The sequence below is a fragment of the Bos indicus genome, chromosome 14, assembly GCF_029378745.1.
Source record: "Bos indicus isolate NIAB-ARS_2022 breed Sahiwal x Tharparkar chromosome 14, NIAB-ARS_B.indTharparkar_mat_pri_1.0, whole genome shotgun sequence".
In the NCBI taxonomy this organism is placed as follows: Eukaryota; Metazoa; Chordata; class Mammalia; order Artiodactyla; family Bovidae; genus Bos; species Bos indicus.
Window position 1 is genome coordinate 43281363 of NC_091773.1, and position 25185 is coordinate 43306547.

Here is a 25185-nt window from a genome sequence, read left to right on the forward strand (position 1 = left end):
TTGATATTTCTCCTGGCAATCTTGATTCCAGCTTGTGTTTCTTCCAGTCCAGCGTTTCTCATGATGTACTCTGCATATAAGTTAAATAAACAGGGTGACAATATACAGCCTTGACGAACTCCTTTTCCTATTTGGAACCAGTCTGTTGTTCCATGTCTAGTTCTAACTGTTGCTTCCTGACCTGCATACAAATTTCTCAAGAGGCAGATCAGGTGGTCTGGTATGCCCAATCTCTTGAAGAATTTTCCACAGTTTATTGTAATCCACACAGTCAAAGGCTTTGGCATAGTCAATAAAGCAGAAATAGATGCTTTTCTGGAACTCTCTTGCTTTTTCCATGATCCAGCAGATGTTGGCCAATTTGATCTCTGGTTCCTCTGCCTTTTCTAAAATCAGCTTGAAGATCTGGAAGTTCACCGTTCACATATTGCTGAAGCCTGGCTTGGAGAATTTTGAGCATTACTTTACTAGCGTGTGAGATGAGTGCAATTGTGTGGTAGTTTGAGCATTCTTTGGCATTGCCTTTCTTTGGGATTGGGATGAAAACGGACCTTTTCCAGTCCTGTGGCCACTGCTGAGTTTTCCAAATGTGCTGGCATATTGAGTGCAGCACTTTCACAGCATCATCTTTCAGGATTGGGAATAGCTCAACTGGAATTCCATCACCTCTACTAGCTTTGTTCGTAGTGATGCTTTCTAAGGCCCACTTGACTTCACATTCCAGGATGTCTGGCTCTAGGTCAGTGATCACACCATCATGATTATCTGGGTTGTGAAGATCTTTTTTGTACAGTTCTTCTCTTCTCAAATCATTTTTTTCTTTTTTTGTAATTGAAGTATAGATGTTTAAAACATTGAGTTAGTTTCTTGTGTACAGCACAGTGATTCAGTCATACATGTATTTTTTTCTGATTAATATATGCACACTACTATATATAAAATAGATAACCAATTAGGACCTACTGTATAACACAGGGAACTGTACTCAATATTTTGTAATAACCTATAAGGAAAAAGAATCTGAAAAAGAATCTAAACCTTCTCAGCTCTCGATATCAAGGCAACCTTGTAAGAGGGTGGCCCTCAGTATATAGAAACCAGAGTCTGGTTCCTGAACTCGGCCTGCCAGAGTTCAAATACCACCCCCAGAATGTACCAGCTGAGTAATGTTAAACAAGTTACTTAACCTCTTGATGACCAACTTTTTTAATCTATAAAATGAGAATAATAATAGAATCTCTCTTAAAGAGATTTTTCTGAGGATTAAATTAGAAAATACATGGAAAGAGCTTGCTGCTGCTGCTGCTAAGTCGCTTCAGTCGTGTCTGATTCTGTGTGACCCCATAGACGGCAGCCCATCAGGCTCCCCCGTCCCTGGGTTTCTCCAGGCAAGAACACTGGAGCGGGTTGCCGTTTCCTTCTCCAATGCATGAAAGTGAAAAGTGAAAGTGAAGTCGCTCAGTCGTGTCAGGATTTGATTCACCTCTAAAGAACTAAAAAGCCAAAATTATTAATGGCTTGAACGCAGATGTTTGTCTTTCACGCAATACAGGTCCAGAGGCAGTCAGTCCGGAGCACAACTGGAGTAGCAGTTCCTCGGACACCAGGGACCAGCTTTCTTTCTTTTTGCTCCACCATCCTCAGCTTGTTACATACTTGTAACAAGTGTGCATGTGCTCCAGCCATCACATACACACTCAAGAGGAAAAAAAGACATAGAAGATTGCACCTCTACCTTTACTTTCAAAACTCCTGCACAGCACTTCTGATTATAACACCTTGAGCCAAGTTTAGTCCTCTGATGACACCTAGCTAAAGTGGGGGTTTCAGATGGGGGGCATGGCTGTCCTGCGTACAAATTGAGATCCTGTTAATTAAGAAAGGAGAGAATGAGGGACTTACTTGGTGGTCCAGGAGTGAAGAATCTGCCTTCCAATGCAGGAGATGCAGGTTTCGTCCCTGCTCAGGGAACTAAGATTCCATACGCCTCAGGGCAACTAAGCCCATGTGCTGTGGCTAGAAAAAGCCTGCAGGCCACAGTGAAGACCCAGCACGGCAAAAAACAAAAACAAACCGAGAGAGAATGGATTGTGCAGTTGGCAAGCCGTCATCTTTGCCTCAGATATAGTTGCCATTGATGTTGTCACTGTTATTACAGAAGACAGGACTCCGGGGGTGGATGGGAGCCAGAGATTCTGAGAGTCACGACCATCACAGGTGATGAATGAGACTACAGAAGCGATAAGAATCCTGAAGGAGGGACAGGAACAGATGTCCCAGAATCTTCTAGGACCAGTTACATCCATGGACCTCCAGGTTTCCAACAAGCCCTCCCCCGACCCCTGCCCAAATCTGATTCAGTAGATTGGGATCAGTCCATATAATCTCTATTTTTAACCAGCACCTCAGGTGACTGATGCAGCCGGCCCACGTCCCAGTGTGTTTCTTGCATGGGTTACTTCTCTGCTGAAAGCACTGATGGATTTCTGCCTCTATAGAGCTATAATGTAATGTCAGACCCTGTGTCATGGGAACGGGGAGGGGAGTGATGATTATAAAAGAACTTGACAACCTTTTTACCCACCTCAACATTCACTTAGAGAGCCAGTGTTTTAATTGAATTAAATATACATATGCATTATGTTATTTAACTTCAAAACAACTTGATCTAACCAAATAGCTCTGTCTGACGATATGTAATTATCAGCATTTTATATATATATAATTATCTTTATTAATATGGATATATTTATCTCTATTAATATGAAGACCTGTTTCCTTCACAGCCATTGGCTGCCTCTTGTCTAGAAACCACGTGGTTGGAGATGGGGAGGAGGGGAAGCTTCAAAGCCCCAGGTCAGCAACCAGAATTCATTGTCTGTGGAAGGGAGCCAAGGTCCATATCGACAGAAAAATGGAAGTTAGTTCAGCCTGCAGGAAAGACCCTGATGCTGGGAAAGACTGAGAGCAGGAGGAGAAGGGGGTGACAGAGGATGAGATGGTTGGATGGCATCATCAGCTTAATGGACGTAAGTGTGAGCAAACTCCGGGAAATAGTGAAGGACAGGGAACCTGGCGTGCTGCCGTCCATGGGGTCGCAAAGAGTCGGGCATGACTGAGCAACTGAGCAACAACAACAGGAAACATCATTGAAAATCAGTGTTGACAATGAGGACCAACCCAGTCTCTTTGATTGCGGGTCTGAGTCTGCTGTTCTTACCCCAGCTTTCTGGGTGAAGGAGTAAACGCCTAAGGCTGCGACCTGCTTGGCTGCACTCTGACCTGCTTCACAGGCAACCTCCCTTCAGGGACTAGCCTCTCCCTTCGTGTCTGAGTATTTTGCCCCAAGCCCCACATCACTCTCCTCTCATCTTCCTAGAGCAGTAATTACTGACCTTAGCTGCATACTTTTGAATCACCTGGAGGATTTTTAAAATACTACTGCTACCTCTGTCCTTTTCGACTGAACTGGTCTGGGTGTGGGTGGGCCATTGAGAGTTTCTCAATCTCCCCATGTGACTCTCCCAAAGTTGAGGTCCACTGTCCTAGAGCATGGTTAATAGGAGAGTACTATGTATTCCCCGGGGGGGCTCAGGGGTGAAAAATTCGCCTGCAATGTAGGAGCCACAGGAGACACAGGTTCAATTCCTGGGTGGGAAAATCCCCTGGAGGAGGCAGTGGTAACCCACTCCAGTATTCTTGCCTAGAGAATCTCATGGACAGTGCAGCCTGGCAGACTACAGTCCTTGGGGTCGCAAGAGTCAGACACAACTGAAGCAACTTAGCACTGTGTATTCTGATTTTTACTGAAGTTCGGAAGGCACAATAATGGCAAAAAGTAAAAAACAAACAAACAAACAAACAAAACCTTCAAAATCTATAATAAATACTTGTGTGCTTTAAAAAAAACAAAAGCAAAACAAACAACACTTCTGTCCTCTCCCTTGGGAAATTCTTCCCGGCTGGAGAGAGATTAACACTGGCTACAGCTTCATTTCATCTCTGTAGGTCCCTTATCACCACCCTCAAGCCCTTTTTCCTCCCAACTCTAGCACTGTGTGTCCAGTTCTGGAATTTCTGTACACGAATTTCTGCCACAGTATAAATGGTGTCGCCAAAACCACAGCAGTGAGTTACTGTGAGGTTTGAAATGTCCCAGGTGAGCTGCTGCAGCTGGTCAGCTGAGGATCAAGGAGCCAGGCTGTGCCATCCAATACTTCCACCTGGGGGTGATTTAATGGTCTAGCTGAAATACAAAGAGGAATTATCTGCCAGGATAATCTAGAATTTCCAGGATTATAGCTGGGATTACAGGTTGTAATCCTGTGTTCAAAAATTGTGCCTGCAAGTATTTTCTTGATCTTACTATAGTTATTTCTAACAGAGATATGTACATCAATTTTTTTTTTAGTTTTTTATTTCTTGTGACCATTAAGCTCTAAGTAATAGAAAGAATGGAGGAAGGAAGAAAAGAAAGATGGACAGGACAGAAGAAAGGAAATAAGGACAGAAAATTCTGTATTGAGTTATTACAATTATTAGTGCTATACACTTAATCAAAAAACATTTTGATAAATTTATTATTAAAAGCAAAAGGCTATTGAATATACATCCCCTCTTAATAAAATAACTAGGATTTCCCCCCCAAGCAGTTCATGTATAAATAAATGAACATTGCCAAAATTCACATTCTGATGATCTACCATCAAAACCATCAAAATTATTAATAAAATTCTGCTGCTGCTGCTGCTGCTGCTGCTAAGTCACTTCAGTCGTGTCCAACTCTGTGTGACCCCATAGATGGCAGGCAGCCCACCAGGCTCCCCCGTCCCTGGGATTCTCCAGGCAAGAACACTAGAGTGGGTTGCCATTTCCTTCTCCAATGCATCAAAGTGAAAAGTGAAAGTGAAGTCGCTCAGTCCTGTCCGACTCCGAGTGATCCCACGGACTGCAGCCCACCAGGCTCCTCCATCCATGGGATTTTCCAGGCAAGAGTGCTGGAGTGGGTTGCCATTGCCTTCTCCTCTCTTCTACCTAGAGGGACCTAATAAAATTACAAGACACTTGCTCTTTGGAAGAAAAGTTTGACAAACCTAGACAGCATATTAAAAAGCAGAGACATCACTTTACTGACAAAGGTCCACATAGTCAAAGCTATGGTTTTTCAAGTAGTCATGTACGGATGTGAGAGTTAGCCCAGAAAGAAGGTTGAACACTGAAGAACTGAAGAACACTGAAGAACTGTGGTGATGGAGAAGACTCTTGAGAGTCCCTGGGACTGCAAGGAGATGAAATCAGTCAATCAGGAAATCAACACTGAATATTCATTGGAAGGACTGATGCTGAAGCCGAGGCTCCAATATTTTGGCCACCTGATATGAAAAGCTGACTTATTAGAATAAGACCCTGGTGCTAGCAGAGATTGAGGACAGGAGGAGAAGGAGGCAGCAGAGGTTGAGATGGTTGGATGACATCACCAACTTAATTGACATAAGTTTGAGCAAACTCTGGGAGATAGTGAAGGATAGGGAAGCCTGTTATGCTGCTGTCCATAGGGTATCAAAGAGTTGGACACGACTTAGGGACTGAAGAACAACAATGAGGGATGAGTAGTGGGATGAAAAGGGATGAAAAGGACTACTTAGATGTCACGATGCTAAAGGGAAAAGAAAGCCATTTTAGCATCCACATTTCTTGCCAATGCCTTGCATTTACCCCACTCTTTGGAGAGGGGCTCAGTCTTGGACAGTATTTTGAGGCAAGGTCATTATATCATTCATTGGAATCATTCCCACCATCCCTTCAATATTTCTAAATTCAGGTCATGTGAACAGGAACCAAAACACCCTATTTTACAGTCTATGTTTCACCTATAACCAAAAATATGTGTAAAACAGGTAGAAACAGAAAGCCAGCAGTGACTTTATAGCTCCTGAATTATCACGAAGGGAGACTTTTCAGAAACTAAGTTTGAAAGTTGTCCCTTTGGTGTCTTGAAAGTTTCTGTGTCCACAGATTTGGGGTGAGTGAGGAGTATGGTTTTCTTTCATAATGTTGGAGAAAGCCCACAATGAGCATAGAGGAGAGAAGACTGAACTCATAAGTCAAGGATTGTGTACATGTGATGTTTTAGTATTTGGAGATGGATGCTTATAAAGCACCTGTATCCATGCTACTGTCCCTCTTGGAAAGTATTAGAAATCCTAATCTATTTCCTACCTGAAGCTTTTTTACAACATCCAGGCAATTAGCTTCTGCTTCATTGCCCTCTGTGCCAGGGAGCTCATCTTCTCTCAAAGGAATCTATTCCACTTTCAGACTTCTGAAGTCAATAGAAAGTATCACAGGAGACCCCCTACAAAACTGAAATCAATCAATACATTAATAATGGACTTCCGATCTGCCATTGAAATCCTAGCTGTGCTGCTTGATAATTGGATGACTTTGGATGAGAGATTTCATCTTGCAAAAATCTCACTTTGCTCATCTGTATACAGAGATAATAATGCTGGCCTTGCAGAGTAATCACTCTAAAAATATTGATGTATGAAAAGCCCCTAGTTCAGAGCCTGGCATATTGCCAGCACTAAATAAAGAATTGTTCTTGTTCAACCAATTCCTGTGCCTTCTAACTGTTGCATCATCCAGCTCACATTCCTCTTGCTGTTTCAGGAGATAGGGGAACACTTGTACAGATAAATGATTCTGCTACAGTGTAGATAAATGATTCTGCAGTAAACCCCCAGCCCACATGGACCAGCAGCCTAAGTCTTTTCAAAAAGAATGGGGATGCGGAAGTCATGCTTCATTCATTGTGAGCTCTTAAATCACCGAGAGAACAAGAGCCAATGCTTTTCCTTTTAAAAAGTGCTCTGAATAACCGTGTTAATCATTTCTCTTAAAATTTTGCCCTGCAATTTTAAACTCACTAGTTTACGGGCTTCCCTGATGGCTCCACTGGTAAAGAATCTGCCTGCAATAGGGGAGACTTGGATTCAGTCCCTGGGTTAGGAAGATGCCATGGAGAAGGAAACAGCTACCCACTCCAGTATTCTGGCCTGGAGAATTCCATGGACTATACAGTCAATGGGGTTGCAAAGAGTTGGATACGACTGAGTGACTTTCACTTTCACTAGTTTATAGTATAGAAAATTCATCATCTCTTTAAAAAGATCCAGTCTCCTAGAATCTCTTCCTGAAGTGAAAACACTTCACTGCTCCCTCAGAGCACCAGCTATGGCCAGCCTGTGCATAAGCTCCTTCCATCGGCTGGGGTCTCATTCCCTTGACTACATGCACACTTCTCCACTGAGCAAGGAACAACTAAGAAATCATTTTTTTTTTTTACTAACTGCCATCAACCATATCCCGGCAAAACTCTTTCTGCTTTCCCTCTTTTGTTGGAGAATAATGACTAATTTTTAATTTTTATTTTATATTAGGGTATAGTTGATGTACAATGTTGTGTTAATTTCAGGTGTGCAGCCAAGTGGTTCAGTTATATATACATATACATATACCCATTCTGTTTCAGATTCTTTTCCCATATAGATTATTATAGGATACTGAGTATAGTTTCCTGTGCTATACAGTAGGTCCTTGTTGTTTCTCTATTTTACATCTAGTAGTGTGTATATGTCATTCCCAAATTTCTAATTTATCCCTCTAAACTTTTCCCTTTGGTAACCATAAGTTTGTATGACTCAGGGAACCCCTGAATCATACAGCAAAACCCCTGAGTCACACAGCAAATTACCATTGGCTATCTGTACCACATCTTCCTTATTCCTCTGTGGATGGGCATTTAGGTTGCTTTCTCTTCCTTTCGCTTTCTCTTAATTATACAGCGGACAGAGCAAAGAATTTTCTGGTCTCTTTCCATAAATGAAGTTCAGTCCACCTCAAAATGCCAATCTCCTTTCCCATTTGAAACTCGTCCCCCATTCAGCTCCCATCATCAGCTCAAAAGTGGGAAAGCAGGGGGTGGGGCTTGTGGAAACAAGGGAGGCTCTGTCTGCCCTTCAGCTCCTCTTCCTCCTCTAAAGTGGGAGTGGGGGTTCATGTTCCAGGAAGGTTCTGGTTCTTAGAATTCCTCCACCCCTTACATTCCCAAGATTGACTACTCTGGTGTTGAGAGAAGACATCTCATACAGATCGGGGGAGGGGCAGGTACCCTTATTTTCTTTCTGGTTCTATCTGATGCCAGAGTGATTCCTTCCAAATAGATGATGTGTATGGCATTTAGGGATCGATGTTCAGCTTCACACTACTCCCCTCCATTTTCAAGAACCACACACCATGCAGAAGGAGGTAGGTCTATCTACCTTCAGCCCAGACAGTGGTCCGAGCCCCAAGCCCACTTTCTGTGAATCCTGTAGCCTTATTTAGCCACTGCAGTCCCTCATGAAACCTTTCAACTCACCTACATTCACGGGGAGGGGAGAGAAAAGCCTCACTAGGCTGCTGCTGCTAAGTCGCTTCAGTCGTGTCCGACTCTGTGCAACCCCATAGACGGCAGCCCACCAGGCTCCCCCGTCCCTGGGATTCTCCAGGCAAGAATTCTGGAGTGGGTTGCCATTTCCTCCTCCAATGCATGAAAGTGAAAAGTGAAAGTGAAGTCGCTCAGTCGTGTCCAACTTGTAGCCACCCCATGGACTGCAGCCCACCAGGCTCCTCTGTCCATGGGATTTTCCAGCCAAGAGTACTGAAGTGGGGTGCCATTGCCGTCTCCGCTCACTAGGCTAGCTCCTCACAAAGGCAATCATTTTCTTTCTCATGCCCTCTCTGTCTTCTTATGTAAGCTGGGATGCGGTCAGCTCTGGGGCTGTTGTTGAATGTGGCAGGGATAATTTGACTTCCTATAAAACCCTGAAGGAGATATCTGGACCCAAGTGGGTTTTGGTTCTAAAGGGTGTGTGATATTTACTGCGTCTGTGCTCTCAGCAGGAAAACTACACCCAAAATCCTTGCAGCATTCATTGGTTAGTAGCAACCATTGCTATTTGATGGTTAGAATCAAGGTCAAGGGTGAAGGTCACCTTACCATCACAACCCTAAATTGTCTCTGCCCATGTGAGGATGTGGGTCTCCACATGAGAACCACTGGCCCCTCACTTTCATAAAACTCACTCTTTACATACTCAAAATATGAGTAAAGTAGTTTCCCTATTATTTCTCCAGCCCTCAGCTTACCCCAGACTCTGATAGTTTAGTTCCTTTAGCTTTATCACATTTAGTCTAAACATTGCATCTGTGTTGCTCTTCAGTGAATCCTCAATGGATGTAGTCTGTTCACATAACAGAATTTCTTTTTATCCATTTCTATAAACAGAAGTGGTGTTCCTCCACCCCACCCCAAAAAGTTGGACAAAGGGCTGGCAAGATCAAAAATGCTGAGATCCCTTGCAGAGAAAAGGGAACCTTCCTACACTGTTGTTACAAATGTAAATTGGTACAGCTACTACAGAGAATGGTGTGGAGGTGTATGACCCAGCAATCCCACTCCTAAGCATATACCTGGAGAAAACCATAATTTGGAAGGATGCGTGCACCCTGATGTTCACTGAAGCACTATTTACAATAGTCAGGACAGGAAAGCAATGGAATGACCATTAGTGGAGGAATGGATAAAGAAGATGTGGGGTGTGTGTGTGTGTGTGTATATATATATAATGAAATATTACTCAGCCATAAAAGGGAACAAAATAGTGCTATTTGCAGACATGTGGATGGACCTAGAGAATGTCACACAGAGTAAAGTAAATCAGAAAGAAAAAATATATATAATATTGCTTATATGTGGAATCTAGGAAAAGTGTGGAGATGAACTTACTCACAAAGCATAAATAGAGTTACAGATGTAGAGAATAAACTTAGGGCTACCAAGGCAGATGGGAAAGGTGGAATGAATTGAGAGACTGAGATTGACATATATATACTACTATATATAAAACAGATAATAAATGAGTATCTCCTGTGCAGCACAGGGAGCCCTACTCAATGCTGTGTTAGTTGCTTAGTCAGGTCTGACTCTTTGTGACCCCATGGCCTGTAGCCCACCAGGCTCCTCAGTCCATGGAATTCTCCAGGCAAGAATATTGGAGTGGGTAGCCATTCCCTTCTCCAGGGAATCTTCCCGACTCAGGGATTGAACTCAGACCTCTTGCATTGCAAGCGGATTCTTTACTGTCTGAGCCACCAGGGAAGCCCAGAAACTAACAGGAAAACAAGAAACTAACTCAACATTGTAAAGCAAAGATTTGTTGTTGTTTAATCGCTAAATCACGTCCAACTCCTTTGCGACCCCATGGACTGTAGCCTACAAGACTCCTCTGTCCATGGGATTTTCCAGGCAAGAATACTGTAGTGGGTTGCTGTTTCCTTCTCCAGGAGATCTTCCCAACCCTGGGATCAAACCTGCGTGCCTTTCATCGCCTGCACTAGCAGGTGGATTCTTTACCATTATATGCCAACAAAAATTAATTTAAAAAACATGCTGAGATCCCTTAACTGGAGAGCAGATGAAGGTAAAGATGGATTAAGAACTAAATATTTTTAGGAGGAAGTGCAGGTCTTTTTTAAAGTTAATTTTTATTGAGTGCTTACTATGTGTCAGACATTGTTTTAAGTACTTTATGTATATATTAAATACCATTTGTAAAACACAAGAAACATATAAGTTACAATTATATTCCCGTTTTACAGATGAAGAAACTGAGTCACAGAGTGTTTAAACAAGAGTCAAAACAGGGATCTGAAGAACAGGCTTCTGGCTCCCAAGTTGGCTCTTGACTGCCACATTGAGTTATCACAGGATACAAAGTGATGGGGTTGGGAAATGGGACAGCTAGCTGTCTTTGCCAATGTGATCCAGGAAGTCCCCTCTGAGCCCTGACATGGGGCTATGACCGGAACAAGAAGGAGCCATCCATCAAGACCCACAAGAACTTACAGGGAGGAGGAAGAGAAGGGTCCAAGGCCCCAGGGAGGAGAAAGTTATTTTGCTCTGGGCAACAGGCAAGGGCCAAGAGTAAGACAAAGAGTGGCATGGCCACAAGTGGAGGGGCAGACTGGCCAGATAAGGGGAGGGTCTTTCATGGGGGAAAGGTGACCAATGTCCCTCCAGCCTCACTAAGCACATACCAGAAAGGAAATAGACTTGAAGAATGTATGAGTTAAACTGTTTTTAAGGCAGAATTGTACAATACTGAATGGAAAATACTGAAGTGAAACATGACATCCAGTTCTCTGGTAGGTTTTTACATAAATGATTGAGTTGAGGAATGAGGGGGTTTAGAGAGGTGTCTGTTTGTCTCTGTTTTGTTCCACTTCTTCAGTTCAGTTCAGTCACCCAGTCATGTCCAACTCTTTGCAACCCCATGAACCGCAGCACGCCAGGCCTCCCTGTCCATCACCAACTCCCGGAGTCCACCCAAACCCATGTCCATCAGGTCGATGATGCCACCCAACCATCTCATCCTCTGTAGTCCCCTTCTCCTCCTGCCCTCAATCTTTCCTAGCATCATGGTCTTTTTCAATGAGTCAGCTCTTTGCATGAGGTGGCCAAAGTACTGGAGTTTCAGCTTCAACATCAGATCAGATCAGTTGCTCAGTTGTGTCAGCCTCTTTGCAACCCCATGAATCACAGCACGCCAGGCCTCCCTGTCCATCACCAACTCCCGGAGTTCACTCAGACTCACGTCCATCGAGTCAGTGATGCCATCCAGCCATCTCATCCTCTGTCATCCCCTTCTCCTCCTGCCCCCAATCCCTCCCAGCATCAGAGTCTTTTCCAATGAGTCAACTCTTCGCATGAGGTGGCCAAAGTACTGGAGTTTCAGCTTTAGCATCATTCCTTCCAAAGAAATCCCGGGGCTGATCTCCTTTAGAATGGACTGGTTGGATCTCCTTGCAGTCCAAGGGACTCTCAAGAGTCTTCTCTAACACCACAGTTCAAAAGCATCAATTCTTCGGCACTCAGCCTTCTTCACAGTCCAACTCTCACATCCATACATGACCACAGGAAAAACCATAGCCTTGACTAGACGGACCTTTGTTGGCAAAGTAATGTCTCTGCTTTTGAATATGCAATCTAGGTTGGTCATAACTTTCCTTCCAAGGAGTAAGCAACTTTTAATTTCATGGCTGCAAAAACCATCTGTAGTGATTTTGGAGCCCAGAAAAATAAAGTCTGACACTGTTTCCACTGTTTCCCCATCTATTTCCCATGAAGTGATGGGACCGGATGCCATGATCTTCATTTTCTGAATGTTGAGCTTTAAGCCAAATTTTTCACTCTCCACTTTCACTTTCATCAAGAGGCTTTTGAGTTCCTCTTCACTTTCTGCCATAAGGGTGGTGTCATCTGCATATCTGAGGTTATTGATATTTCTCCTGGCAATCTTGATTCCAGCTTGTGTTTCTTCCACTCCAGCATTTTTCATGATATACTCTGCATATAAGTTAAATAAACAGGGTGACAATATACAGCCCTGACGTACTCCGAACACCTAGGATTGATCTCCTTTAGGATGGACTGGTTGCATCTCCTTGCAGTCCAAGGGACTCTCAAGAGTCTTCTCCAACACCACAGTTCAAAAGCATCAATTCTTCGGCGCTCAGCCTTCTTCACAGTCCAACTCTCACATCCTTACATGACCACTGGAAAAACCATAGCCTTGACTAGACGGACCTTTGTTGGCAAAGTAATGTCTCTGCTTTTTAATATGCTGTCTAGGTTGGTTATAACTTTCCTTCTAAGGAATAAGTGTCTTTTAATTTCATGGCTGCAATCACCATCTGCAGTGATTTTGGAGCCCAGAACAATAAAGTCTGACAGTTTCCACTGTTTCCCCATCTATTTCCCATGAAGTGATGGGACCAGATGCCATGATCTTCATTTTCTGGATGTTGAGCTTTAAGCCAACTTTTTCACTCTCCTCTTTCACTTTCATCAAGAGGCTCCTTAGTTCTTCACTTTCTGCCATAAGGGTGGTGTCATCTGCATATCTGAGGTTATTGATATTTCTCCCAGCAATCTTGATTCCAGCTTGTGCTTCCTCCAGCCCAGGGTTTCTCATGATGTACTCTGTATATAAGTTAAATAAGCAGGGTGACAATATACAGCCTTGACGTACTCCATTTCCTATTTGGAATCAGTCTGTTATTCTATGTCCAGTTCTAACTGTTGCTTCCTGACCTGCATACAGGTTTCTCAAGAGGCAGGTCAGGTGATCTGGTATGCCCATCTCTTTCAGAATTTTCCACAGTTTATTGTGATCCACACAGTCAAAGGCTTTGGCATAGTCAATAAAGCAGAAATAGATTTTTTTTCTGGAACTCTCTTGCTTTTTCAATGATCCAGCGGATGTTGGCAATTTGATCTCTGGTTCCTCTGCCTTTTCTAAAATCAGCTTGAAGATCTGGAAGGGTGGTGGGGGGGGATATTTCAAATAGGGTCCTAAGGGAAGACTGCTAGGGAAGGCGACCTTTGAGCGGAGCGCCAAGTAAATGACAGATTACAGGCAGATGAGCTGATAGCAGGGGAAGAACATTCCAGGGAGAGGGAAAAGCCAGTGCAAAGGCCTGGAGGTGAGCACATGCCTTGTGTGTTCTGGCAGCAGGGTGCAGTGTGGCTGCGGCAGAGTGATGGAGGGGCAGGCGGTAGGAAATGAGGTCAAAGAGGATGATTAAGGCCTCAGATATGTCCTTCTTTAATTTTATGATTCAACTCCGCATGCATGAAACATTCCTATACACCAGAAACAGAAATAAATCATGCCCCAGGGGAGAGATTACCACCAAGGTTAAAAAATAAATAAAAGTCGCTACAGAAAATTTTCAGTCATCAACTCTCTCAGGGGTATCAGCCAGTCTCTCTCTGCCTATCATGGTGTTTTCAAGTCTCTTCTCCAACTCAGGTTTGATCCCTGGTCAGGAAACTAAGGTTCCATGAGCCACAGAGCAACTAAGCCAACACACCACAACTAGAGAGTCTGTGGGTTGCAAAGAAAGACCCCATGTGTGGCAACTAAGACCTGACACAGAATAAATAAATAAATATTTTCAAAGAAGAGTCTCTTCCAAATGAAGCCACAGACCACCTGGCAACTGCCTATGAATGAGTAAGGGTTTTTCCAAATCAAACTCAGTCTTTTCATCCTTCTTGAATATATATCAAAACCCAACACAAAGCAATTAATGAAAAATATGAACATAATCATAAATACGATGGGAAATTTTACAACATAACTCTAAAGAAGCACAAAATCACAGGCTATTAGCACCAAACCCAGAAACCTACTGAGTTTCCCAAGACCCATCTCTCCACTGTTGCCTCGCGTGGAAGGAGGTGGGGAGGTGGGTAGTGGGGATGAGGGGGAAGACAGTTCTGACGAAAATGTATGTCAATACCTGCAGATAGTTCAGAAAGAAAGACCTGAGTGTCTCCTTCCTTTGCTGCTTTCGCCCCTCTCCCTGCCCCCACCCCAGAGCTGACACTGAAGCATCTGAGTGACAAGGGCTGCAGCTCATCACGATGAAAGCAGGCATTCTATTTCAAGGTGAGGTTCAAAACAACCCGCTCTGCAGGGACTTCTTTCTTCTTGAAATCAGATGGCGCCTCTGAGGACTTCAGTGTGCTGAGTCACCAGCCAGCTACATACCCGCTGTTTCATTGAAGGCCACCAGGCTGAGACCCCGTCTTCCTCCTCGGTCAGGTGAACACAAGGACCAAGATGAGACAGCATCTTCAGAAGAAGTTCCTGCAAAAGGTCCAGACTTAGAACAAAACTGGTTTCCATTTCTCTTATATTTAAATTTTTTAAATTATTTTAAAATATTTATTTATTTATTTTGGCTGCCTTGTGTCTTTGTTGTGGCTGGAGGGTGTTTCTCCTGTTTTTAAAAAAAATTTTTTTTTAATTAATTAATTATTTATTTATTTAGGCTGCCCTGGGTCTTTGTTGCAGCTGGAGGGCATATCTCTTATTTTTAAAATTTTTTAAATTTTAGTTTATTTATTTTGGCTACCCTGGGTCTTTGTTGTGGCTGGAGGGTATTTCTCTTATTTTTTAAATTATGTTAAAAAAATTTATTTATTTAGGCTGCGCTGGGGCTTGTTGTGGCTGGAGGGCTTCTCTTGCAGTGGAATATGGGCTCTCTAGCTGTGGTGCACAGGCTTAGTTGCCCTGAAGCATGTAGGATCTCAGTTTCCCAACCAGGGATTGAACCCATGTCCTCTGCTTTGCAAGGCAAATTCTCAATCACTGAACCACCAGGGAAGTCCTCAGTTTCTCTCTCTATAAGGAAATAAGACAACCTAGAAATAATTTTTAAAAACTCTTCCCATTATTTTTACATAAAACTACCTAAAGCTGCCTAATTACTGCACTTTTTAATTTGTTAGGCAAGTGTTTATCCATTAAGCATATCTATAGGCCGTGCATGGCAAAGATACTGGAAAATTTTAGCCTGCATAGAGGCTTTCAGATTAGAGCTCTAGGAGCTGAAAGTTGACTGCTACACTGGCAGACAGGTTTCAGTGAATTAGTTACTGACTTACCTAAATGGGGATATGTCACATAAAAATCTAAAATTGGAGATGCTCCCAGAAATTTGAAAGATCTGGCAACACTGGACCAAAATTCCTTCAGAGACACAATCGGTGTGACCCTTCAGACTGAAGGTACCCCCAGGTCAGCACTCACTGACTGATGAGCCATGCATCCTCCCGTTTTAGTGCCTGTCCCTAGGAAATATATGCCTGGGACTTCCATCTAATCCAACCAGTTTATGGGACAGATGGAGAAAGCAGGGTCCAGAGAATTTTAAATGACTCACCTCAGGGCTCTGGGATAAAAGCAGAGCAGGACAAAAGCAGAGCAGGACCCAGAGTTCGGGTCCCCTTCCCATGACATCCCCCTTCCCTGGAGCTACAGTTGTGAAAGAAACTGGGTCACATTTGAAGCAGTATCTCAAATGCTATTAGCTCTGAAGTTATTTTAATTATAAATCATCAGTGCAATCTAATGAAGGCATCAAAGCTGATACTGGTATATACCAGAAGGGCTAAGGAGAAGTATAACTAGGTGATATAACATTTTCTGAGAGATTTAAAATATAAGTAATCTATATTTAAAGTATTTTTTTGTGAGTAACAGAGTGGGACAAAGAAAAGCTGAATAAAAAGTACATCCTAATTGAACTATATTGAATAAATTAGAAATGATACATCCCGGATTTTTTCTTTTTAAATCTAAAAGTTATTTAAGAGGTTTTTCTTATACAAGAATTCTGCCCACCTATCTTTCATGTCATTAATTCATGCTAATATATATAATGAAGATAATGGGTAATTATTGAGGCCTTCCAAATTCTTTATGACAAGTGATATTATTTTCTCCATAAGGTACATTTACAGGCCATCTAAAACTGTTTTGGCTACATGGATAGAAGTGTTATAAACATATATAAAATCAAAATATGCTGGCACTAATGACTCTGATGTTAATTTTTTTCATACTCCGTCAACTCAGAATAGAAATGAGTTTCCTACATTCATTTTTCTATGTCCGCTTCCCAGGTGGTGCTAGTGGTTAAGTGCTCACCTGCCAATGCTGGAGACATAAGAGATGTGGGTTCGATCCCTTGGTCAGTAAGATCTTCTGGAGGACGGCATGGCAACCTACTCCAGTATTTTTGCCTGGAGAATCTTATGGACAGCGGAGCCTGGCAAGCTATGGTCCATAGGGTCGCAAAGAGCTGGACACAATTGAAGTGACTGAACATGCAAGAACAATTCATCATCATAATCCCATCCTGTTTTCCAGGTAATTCAGACTCCATCGCCACAATTTCCAGAAACTCGTCACCTTGAAGAGGTTGAAAAAGAAACCAAAATATTTCTTTCTTTCTTTAATTGGCCGCTGCTTACAGGCTCTTAGTTCCTTGACCAGGGCTCCTGGCAGTGAAAGCACTAAGTCCTAACCACTGGACCTCCAGGGAATGCCCAACAGAAATATTTCTTTGGAAAACTATGTAATCTTGAAAATGACTCATAATGAAAATATGAGTCATCTTGAAAATGACCCCCTCATTCAGTTCAGTCACTCAGTCTCCCCCCTCAAAAAAAGAAAAAAGGAGTAACCAAATGGTGACAGGGGGACCATAGACATGACAAGCAGAATGAGCCCCACATTTACAGTTTCACAGAGCTTCCAGCAGAGCCAATAAAATGAGAGGCTTTACTTCTTTCTTATCTCACTAGCAGCCATCAAACCTGGGTGCCAGAGAGCACGTCTAAGACCATCTAAGCACAATGCTGTTCAGTAATGCTGTAATGCCGTTTGAAATCCCAGTTGCTAAAATTAAACTGACACTTGGCAGAAATCATCATAACACTTTCCATCGCAGCCATCATGGCAGGCAGAAAGAGTGTCTGTATGGCACGGGGAGTGCTCAGAACAGAACCATGCATCACAGGAGGCACCGATGTCTGAGGCCACACAGAGAAGGGTTGAGTGGGAGCTAGCATTTGAAATCCCAATCAGAAAAATGCCACAGTCTCCATCCTTTTCCCTCATAGGGACCCAGAAGTCACTGCTCGAATTCAAAGTGCATTCTTCACTTTGCCTTCATTTCTTTTTTTTATTTTCTGGCTGTTCTGGGTCTTTGTTGTTGTGTGCAGGCTTTCTCTAGTTGCAGTGAGCTGGGTTACTCTAGTTTCTGTGCGAGGGCTTCTCAATGAGGTGGCTTCTCTTGTTGCAGAGCACAGGCTCTACAGCGTGGGCTCAGTAGTTGCAGTACACAGGCTCAGTTGTCCCGAGGCACGTGGGATCTTAGTTCCCCGACCAGGGATTGAACCCATGTCCCCTGCATTGGCAGGCAGATTCTTAACCACTGGACCACCAGGGAAGTCCTGCCTTCATTTTTTAATCAGAGGAGAGAGGCGTGAGTCTACCTCATCTGCTAGAGTGGGTTTTCTCCTTCACCTCTCCACCACTCTCAGGATCAAGGCAACTCCTTCCCAGCTAGGAGATTCCTTAATTGGCAGAAGGACGATTTTTAAGGCCATGGGAAGGCATTCTTCTCCCCAGGGAGCCCAGACGACTGCCTCTGTTCTGGAAGCATTTCCATTCTAACCTAAAGCATGTGTCTGTTTCCACACTACCCAGGGCATGAGTCATAGGCAACTAAAGGGTTAAACAGATTCCTTGGAAAGAAGACAAGACTCCAGAGCCCTGCAGGTGTGGAATCACAGCCTGCCACCGCTCACCAGATTCCCAGGCTCCCAGGCTCCGAGTTAGCAAGGTTTGGCTTTTCTTGTTTTGCCATTAAAAAAAAAAAAAAACAGAAGAAGAAATTAAATATTCTGTTCTTCCTGTATACAACTGAGCATGCAGCAAATGCCCTCAGTAAATATCTGTTGAACAGTCAACACTATTTTATAAGATTTCAGAGTTTTCTCCCACCCTGCAACTCCCAACCAGGATTTGAAGTTTCTAGTCCATAGATCATCAGTTTAGGGCCCAATTATCTGACATAACAGCTAGAGCACTATATCCTCTTATGGGAGCCACACCAAAGCTCTACGTCATAATGAAGTCACCTTATCCAAAATCACAAAGACCAAGAATAATGAAATTATTAAACAGAAGAAAACTGATGACCAGGCAAAATGAAAATGAGGAATTTTATCTCAGTCAACAGAAAGAAAGGCTAAAGTAGGTAAGACATACAGGAGAAGAGTTTGTTCTTTTTTATTTAGTCACAACACATCAGTACAACAGAGGTCAAACCCAGTTCAGTGGAGGTCACTTAAACTATACCTGCTAAAGGAATAGACCTGTAAAATGATGCTTTTATAGCTCAAATCAAATTAAATAAATCAAATAGAAGGCAGCAAAGACCTTTTAAGTTATCTCAACAACCATATTTCCATGCGCCAAAAAGAAGAACACAACATAAACATTCCCAGTGAAAAGAAAACATGGCAGCTCCGGGAAGAATTAGGTTGTGAATTTAACAGGTTCCACTGGACTATCCCATTGACCACTTGCACACCATGATCACTTATCCATGTTAACATCTGTGAACTTGAGATCTGTGAAATTAAAAATTCATTGCATTGCTTGAGGCTGATAAATGCAGACATATTCTATGCAACTGTCGTCTGTCCCTTCCTACCAACTCCAAACCCAGACCTCTCCTAGCCAAGCCAGAACTGTGAATCCTGGCAGACGACAGTGACTGGTCATTCAGATTCAGGGCCCCTAATGGTTTGTACATTCACCTCACTGCAGTAGGAGGCAGAGAATTAGCTAGTCTTTCTTGGATAAAGCTGATCATCTGATTTGTCAACGCTTTATTCAGAAATATAAAATTCAATACAGCCCGCCCCCCAAAGAATATCATTTATACAATACCTTACTTGTCAAAATATTAACAAAATAGCATCATGTTAACATTGAGCACAGTGGTTTGGAAAATTAATTCTAAAAAGAGACTGTAACTATACAAGGAGACAAACAGACTCAAAATACTAAATGTTAAAATCCCCAAAACTTTGGGACAAAAATGGGATCTTTCTTAGACAGGTTAACAAAGTAAATTAGGCACAGTACAAACCTATCACCAATTTGTGGGTTTATACTATTTCAATTTAATGTTTGGAACAAAATTTAACAACTAGTTTTTTTTTAAACTGCTAATACATGACATGATTAAAAAAACTTTAAAAAAGAAAAAGTAAACCAACAAACCTTTCGTCTTTCAACAAAGTTTATCTGAAAGTGTACCTTTTTCCTTTTTATTTTACCGATGACTTTAAGGTGATGTTGGCAACAGCCCAGCTCAGCTGGGAATTTAAGCTTTCCCCTCCCTCATTCTACAGCATCAGTTCTTTAAAAAGCTCCAATCTCCGTCCCCCAAGGTCTATAGGGTTTGCCAAGGTTTGCTGCCTGCGTGGGTGCCGAAGGGCTCAGTGCATTGGGAGACAGTAAGTGAAAGGAGCCAAAAGAGAAGGGGAAGGCCGACAGGGAGGCCACGGAGGAGAGCAGGGGTGGAGAGAGTTTGGAGGCGGAGGTGACCACCGGGAGCACCGGTCCAAGGCCGCCGCTAGGGGGCGCTCGCAAAGCGGACGCCTCCGGATGTGCTGTGGCCAACCTGCCCTGGTGGTGGGATTCCGTGGGTGAGGCCGAGGTGCCAGTGTTCCCGTGGGTGCTCTGGGACAGTAGTAGGGGGTGCGCGACGTGCGGGTGATGTCCGAAGGCGCTCCCCCAGGGAATGTGTCCAAGGCCTGCGTGGGCGCCGCTCGCCGCTTCCCGCTGGGAGGCATAGTTGTTCAGATGTGAGACCAGGCGAACTCGAAGAGGGTCCGAGGCATCCAGTCCTTCAATGATGCTCAGGTAACGGGCGACTTCGGCCAGGCATTCCCGAAACCCCAAACTCCGATAGTCCATAGCAAGGGCGTGCGCGTCAAAATAGCCTGAGGAAACGAACAAAAGAAAGACCTCAGAGCTTCGCTCATTTCCCTCATTTCTTCGATCCCAAAGGCAGCCCTTCCTGGCAAATAGCTACATCCTTTAAGGAAAAAAAAAAAAAAAAGCACTCACGGGCTCTTCTCAAAGTCCAAATATTTGGGAGTCGACCAAAATCTTTGCATTAATCAACATAAGAAGTATGTGTTTGCTAATGCAAGTTCAAAGCCCAATTAGAAACTGCCAAGCAGAAACTGGAATTATACCCTACCGGCAGATGAAACTAGGTTCATTCCTTTAATGTTTTCCCTCAACAACAACAAAAAACACATCAAGGACAGAAAAACCACAGAGTAGTGAAATTCATTAGACACACAGATGTAAGTTATCATCACGGAGCTTTTAGGCACTTGGTCCAGAGTAGAGCATTTTCCGGCTGGAGACAGACACACAGACCTCGGTCCCCCACCTTCCTTGGAGTTTTCTCTACTTCATCACAACAGGTTTCTTTCCTCAAGAGTCATGTGCCAGGTTATTCTTTAAGAATCTTGTATATGAAATTAAGACCATATATATTTTAAAAAAAGGGGGGGGGGGAGCTTTTTCTCCAAAAGGTTAATAAACAAATGTGGTTTGAGCTACCTGACCAGAGCTGTCACAACTTTAGCTGTCACACATAATAGGTATTTTCCAAAAGAAGGTGCATAAGCTTAATTTGCAGAGGGCTGGGGTGATGAATTCACTGGAGAAAACCTATGTGCACGCGAAGGCACACCGACAGGCAACCCCCCACACAACACACCGTCCTCTCTCCACCCCCAAAGCGCACAGTAAAAATAAAGCAGCGACTGCACCAATCCTAGCCGCGGGTAGCTGATCACTCTGCCCCCAGACACGCAGACGCCCCACCGGACTAGAGACGTACCTTTCCCTCCTGCAGTGTGTAGCATTTTCAGGTGATCCACCGTCATCTGCAGGATCTCGGCTTTTTCTAGCTTGGCAGATCCCTACAAAAGGAAACAACAACAAAAACCTGATTTGGCACCTACTGCCTTTGGGGAACAACTTGAAATATATACGCATAGATGTGCTCTGTAAATCATAAAAGCATAGACAACAGCAAAATAAATTATCTTCGCAAAACATGTTGGAATCTGGATGAATTTATTTCCTTCTCACAAACGCGGTTATTTCCCAAGGCACGGGTGAGATTCAGATTAAGGAGCCGAAGGATTCTGAAGGCGTGGATAGCTACACCGAGAGAGCTACCTACTTTCTCCATTACCTGCTTCTCAAAAGCACTGGGTACCAGCCTCCTCAGCTCAGACAAACTGTTATTGATCCGGTCTCGTCGGCGCTTCTCAATAATCTGGAGAAAGCAGGCAAAACAAAGGGAGACATTTACATTACGACTGTAAATTCTAAAATGAAGAAAGGTGGTTCTTCCCGTTAATTAATAAAACAAACAGCCTCCCCCCACCCCAAAAAAAGGGTGCACTGTAAAGAGACTCACGCCTCTCCGTCTTTTCCTGGCCAAGATCTGTGAAGATGTAGTTGGGGACATGGAACCTAAAGCTGAACTCAAGTTCCTAAATGAAAAGGGGGAAAAAGAAACAAACAGGAATCGCCGTTAAGCGAGAGTAGGTGATCTGAGAGGTCGCCCCCACGCCCTACCCGTACTCAGATTTTTTAGGCAACTTGGGCTTGAAAGCACCTCCGGGTCGTTCACCCGGGGCGGAGGCCTGCCGGAGATGCGCGGAGGTCAGTGCAGGGCGCCGGCATGCCCCGGGCCCTCGTGCGCTGTCACCGAGGCCAGCCGACGCTAGCCTCCCGCCGCCAACTCACCCATTCTCATCCGCACTCTCCTTTTCCACCTCGATGGTCTCGTCCAGCTCGCTTTCCGAGGAGCTGTACTCGGGGTGGGCTCGCTTCATGCTGGCTGAGCGGGGAATCTGGGGGAGGGTCGGCACGGCGGGCAGGGAGGAGTTAACTGAAGCGGCGCCTCTCCGCGCTCGACTGCTCGCGTTCCGCACACACTGGTCCGGCTCACGCTCTGCCTCCGGTTAAAACTCAACCATCCCTTTCCCACGCTGCGCCCCTTCCCAGGGCCCTGGGGAGGGCGGGGGAGTGGAGGGGGCGGACGAGGGGGCGGAGGGGCGGGGCGGTGGCTCCCGGGCAACAGCCTTCCCTCGGCCAATCCGGTTTCTAGCTCCTCTGATTGGCAGCCTCTCAGGAGAGGGGCGGGGGCGAGGCTGAGGCCGAGGGCTAACCCCAGGCCCGCCCTCCGCGCCCGCCCCTGCCTGGCGGCGGTGTGTCGGCTCCGCAGGGGCTCCACCGGGCCTCCGCTGGGGAGGAAGGAGGCGGCGCGGGCGGCGCAGGGCCGGCGGCGGGCAGGCGGGGGAGGCCGGGCCGGGACACCAGCCCGCCGTCGGCCGCGGCCCCGCCCCGCCCCGCGCGCCCCGATTGGCCTGGCCTCACGCCAGGGCCGCGCCTGTAGCGCCGCCGGTGAGCCGCACGCGCCGCGGGCCGTGGGAAAGTGCCGGCGCCGCGGCCGCCAGCCAATCCGGGCGACCGACGGCGGCGACGGCGGCCGCGCTGGCGGCGGCGGCGGCGGCGGCGGCGCTGGGCGTCCGCATGAATGGAGAAGAATGGGCAGGCGGGGGAGCGGGGCCGCGTGAGGGCGCGCCGGCGGGGGCTGGGCGGCCGCGGGCCAGGCCCCCCGTGTGAACCTGTAATCGGAGCCTGGGCGCCGGGCGGCCCCGGAAGCCGCCGCCCTGCACAGCGGTAAATCTCGGCTGCCGGGCCGCGGGTGTCCGGCGGCAGGAGGCGCACGCCGCAGGCGAAGCCGGGTCCGAAGCACCTGGCCAGGCGGCGCGCCGGACGCCAGGCGGAGGGTGCGGGGCTCCAGGAGAGCGGCCGCCGGGGCGCCGTTCACTGTGGCCACTAGCCCGGGGCCCCGGACGCTTGCAGGGGAAGATGTGGTTTCGGGAAATGTTCTTTTTCGGGTTTTGGAGCTGTGTCCTCACTAGCAGACGGACTAGCTTCCGCAGGGGCTTCCCAGCCTCCGAGATGGAATAAATTCCCCTGTGCATCTGGGATCCGGGGAAATGGAGCGCTTGTTTGCTGGGCCAATTGGGGCGGGGGGGTGGGGGGCGGGCAGGGGTGGACGGATGAGGGGGCAGCTGGGGCTATTCTTTTTTTTTTTTTTTCAGGCGTTGGCGGCCAGATCCTGTCAGCGGGCGACAGGGTGGCGGGACTGTGAGCATTTACGTCTGGGGCCGCCCTGGCTGCTGAGATTCACATCTCTGACCACCAGACACACACGCGCCCCCTGCACACCTCCTGCCTTGGGGGTGGCGTGGCGGGTCTGGGTGCTACGTGTAGTTCCCAGGCCTCAAGGAGATAGATGTTTTACGAATATATATTGTATATCTCGGACTGCTTCCTGATTTGTAGGAGGTTGTTCTGAATTTAGGAATCCAGGCATCTCTCTCCCCTGACAAAGGGGCAGAGCAGTACATATTCCTCTGAAGTCCACTCGGGGACTGCAGTCTTTCAGTGATGGACTGCCTGATACATATTGTTGAGCATGATAGAAACATTGTTACCTTTGCAAGTTGCTAGTCCGTTTCTCTCCCTCCTTAGTTTATTGATTTCAATACCCACATTTCAGACGCCACACACTCAGTGGCCTGAGCCTGATAGGGATCGGATGTTTTTCAGTCGCTCACCCTGACACGGTAAGCCACTTCCTGACTCTCACTGAACCTCGTATTCCACTAAACCTCTACCACCTCAAGCCCCTCCCTCAAGTCCTTCCCAGGTGCCTCTTTCTGCTTTCCTGTCTAGGCTGGGTCCTTCCATCAGCCAACTGGGATTTGTTGTTGCTGACCCACCAGGCACCCTTGGGCCCTGGTATTGCACCGGAGGCCACTTCTCAGCTGTTCTGCCCCACTCCAGCCCCCAACCCCGCGGATAACCCCACTATTTCCTTTCTCAGCTCTTGGCTCAAGTGACAGAGCTCTCTAGGGTCTGCTACAATCACAGTTCAGCCTCCGCAGTCTTAAGTCTATCAAGTCATTGCTACCGGCTGCTTCCCTCCCAGAACCTGGTGGTCCAGGCATAGGAAACCATCCACCCACTCCCCCCTGCCTTCCAGAAGTTTCTCTGACTTTCAGTTTCTTTCCCTGCCCTAGAAGTCAGTGTGTCCACTACCCACCCCCCACCCCCCCACCCCCCCCCCCACCCCCCCGCCTTCTGTGGTTCTGTAAATTTTCCCAGCCTCTGGAATCTACAAGTGAGTCAACCTTTCCTGCCTTGGCCCATTTAGGCCACTTTGTTGAGTCGTGGGCAAGCTGCAGATAGGTGGAGGGAGAGGAAAATACAAAGGGGTTGAGGATTCCTCACCCACATTGATACCTACACAAGATATTTCTCCCATACTCAGTATTACTTTTCAGTCAAAAGTGAGGTCTGGATTAAAATAATCATTTCCAGTGTGCTGAGCTTTGACTCTGGCACACTGACCCCCCTCTCCCCTGGAGCACAGCTGCCTAGCCTCTAGGGAAAGGGCCTTTTCCAAGGCAGGGGGTTGGAGGAGGGGTGATGGGAGTGTTGTTCTTTTATAACTCGTGGCTCCGGCAGTACCAGCCTCTTCCAGGTTGCATGCAGGCCCATTCCTTGCCTAGTCTGAGTCTGGGTTTAGTTA

At 45.7% G+C, this 25185-nt stretch overlaps 1 protein-coding gene and 1 long non-coding RNA gene across 2 annotated transcripts; one reads left to right on the forward strand and one right to left on the reverse strand.

The window, feature by feature from the left end:
• Nucleotides 1-18734: 18734 nt before the first annotated feature.
• Nucleotides 18735-22611, reverse strand: HEY1 (hes related family bHLH transcription factor with YRPW motif 1). The gene is made up of 5 exons (XM_019974029.2): nt 22323-22611; nt 21991-22066; nt 21763-21846; nt 21403-21484; nt 18735-20485 (listed from the first exon to the last, which is right to left on the reverse strand). The coding sequence occupies exons 1-5, from the start codon at nt 22409-22411 to the stop codon at nt 19902-19904; spliced, it is 915 nt and encodes a 304-aa protein (XP_019829588.1). The 5' UTR covers nt 22412-22611; the 3' UTR covers nt 18735-19901.
• A 481-nt stretch (nt 22612-23092) lies between these two features.
• On the forward strand, nt 23093-23915 carry LOC139186813 (uncharacterized). Its single transcript, XR_011570419.1, has 2 exons — nt 23093-23261; nt 23690-23915. It is a non-coding gene; the product is annotated as an uncharacterized lncRNA (long non-coding RNA).
• The last annotated feature ends 1270 nt before the right edge of the window (nt 23916-25185 follow it).

What these genes read in the sequence shown, in the direction of transcription:
- HEY1 (XM_019974029.2), bottom strand. Translation starts at nt 22,411, where the DNA reads ATGAAGCGAGCCCACCCCGAGTACAGCTCCTCGGAAAGCGAGCTGGAC. An exon ending in GAGAGTGCGGATGAGAATGG is followed by an intron (nt 22,067 to 22,322) that starts GTGAGTTGGCGG and finishes CTTTTCATTTAG; the next exon opens with GAACTTGAGTTCAGCTTTAG. An exon ending in ACACACTGCAGGAGGGAAAG is followed by an intron (nt 20,486 to 21,402) that starts GTACGTCTCTAG and finishes TCGTTTCCTCAG; the next exon opens with GCTATTTTGACGCGCACGCC.